This window comes from Octopus bimaculoides, chromosome 2, assembly GCF_001194135.2.
Source record: "Octopus bimaculoides isolate UCB-OBI-ISO-001 chromosome 2, ASM119413v2, whole genome shotgun sequence".
Taxonomy (NCBI): Eukaryota; Metazoa; Mollusca; class Cephalopoda; order Octopoda; family Octopodidae; genus Octopus; species Octopus bimaculoides.
In genome coordinates this window covers 185,666,068-185,667,823 of record NC_068982.1, presented here as the reverse complement: position 1 = coordinate 185,667,823, position 1,756 = coordinate 185,666,068, and the positions used below count along the sequence as shown (strand labels likewise).

The 1,756-nt window shown below is 33.5% G+C and overlaps 1 protein-coding gene across 1 annotated transcript in view; it reads left to right on the top strand.

The window, feature by feature from the left end:
* Positions 1-871, top strand: part of LOC106872598 (adenylate kinase isoenzyme 5) — a 58,050-nt gene extending 57,179 nt beyond the window's left edge. Inside the window, exon 13 of the mRNA XM_014919634.2 lies at positions 602-871. Coding sequence (XP_014775120.1) covers positions 602-616 — 15 coding nt within the window. The 3' untranslated portion in view covers positions 617-871. The remainder of the gene's footprint in view (positions 1-601) is intronic.
* The last annotated feature ends 885 nt before the right edge of the window (positions 872-1,756 follow it).

The following is a 1,756-nucleotide window of genomic DNA, read 5'->3' as shown; positions in this document are numbered from 1 at the left end:
ATATATATATATATATATATATATATATATATATATATATATATACCATACACACATACACACACATATTGGTTACTAAGTGGTCTTGTGATTAGGATTCCATGGCATCATCATCATCATCAGTATTAAATGTCTATTTGCCATGCTGGCATGGGTTGGACGGTTTGACCAGAGTTGGTAAGGCCAGGGGCCACATCAGGCTTTATTGTCTGTTCTGGCATGGCTTTTACAGCTGTATACCCTTTCTAATGCTAGTCACTCCATAGAGTGTACTGGGTTCTTTTAATGTGGCACCAGCATGAGTGCTTTTTACAAAGCACCAGTATCAATTCTGCCGGTATTTGATAAAAAAAAAATTTGCTGTAACAAAATTATGTCATGTGAGCTCTATTTTTGTTGAAGGTATGTAGTACACAAGCCTAGTCTTGGGTGACTTGTGAACATGATACTGACATCTTTTAGACTATGTTAATGAAATATTTTCCATATTGAAAAATATGGACTTTGAACGTTTTGATGTAATCCCAATAATCAAGGCTTTGCTTTTTTTTTCTAAATGCTTTATGGTGTTTCAATTTTCATAATCTTTTGTTTTGTATAGAGTGAATACAGTTAACAACACTTTTAAAGATGAAATCAAGCAAAAGTAAAGAGAAGGATGATGATATTGGGAACTCTAGACTGGAAAATTGTCAGGATCCATGAGCACATTCTACAGGCCATATCAACTTTATGGGTGTTGGACACTCCAGCAATAGTTGTTGTCCACAGTTACAACAAAGTCTGACATTATTTGAAGGAAGAGAATATGACTATTTAAATACATCTATTTTGCAAAGTAAACGAGCTCAAATTTTTCCTCATTTATCAACATGGATTTTATGTTTCTTTTTTTTATTCCCTCCTTGAATCACAGCACATAGATCAGATTCAAACTCTGTTCAGTCATGTAATCCATTAATGACTCTTTGGTGCTAGACTCATCTGAAAAGATTTTTGTTTGACTATGTATGATATGTGCAATGTCCTTTATGTAAATAATAAAGAGAAATCGGCCCAACACAGTAAACTGAGGGACACAACTAATGACACTTTATCAATCATAACATGTTGGGTTCCATTTATCAAGAAGCACTTAATCCTTGCAATAGATTTCCATGGACTCCAATACGAGAAAGCTTTTTGCAGCAGAATACTGTGTTTGGCTCTGTCAAAAGCTTTACTGAAGTCAAAAACTGACACTTTTTATCTGACCACTATGTCAAAGAATTCAATGATATGAGAGGTTACTGAGACTGGATTCACTGCATTCCTTCTTAAAAACTGGGATGAAAGACGATGACGGAGAATGTTCAGATAGAAAAGCTGTGTTTAGTGATTTCCTCTAGAAAATTGTGCTCCTTCAGAACACAAGCAGGAAACCGGTCATGGTCTAAAGTTGAATTTAGTTTAATTCTATAATCATAATAATGTCTGTTATGTCAAAAGTAATGTCAGGGAACATATGTTGAGAATTTATTTTAAGTATATTTGCATCATCATCATCATTTTAGTGTTCATTTTTCCATACTTACAATGGGTTGGATGGAATTTGTTGAGGTAGATTTTCTGTAGCTGAATGCCCTTCCTGTCATCAACCCTTGTTTCTAAGTAAGGTAATATTCCCACATGACTGGACACACACACTCATACATATACACACATATATACATAAATGTATATATATATATATATATATATATATATATATATATAT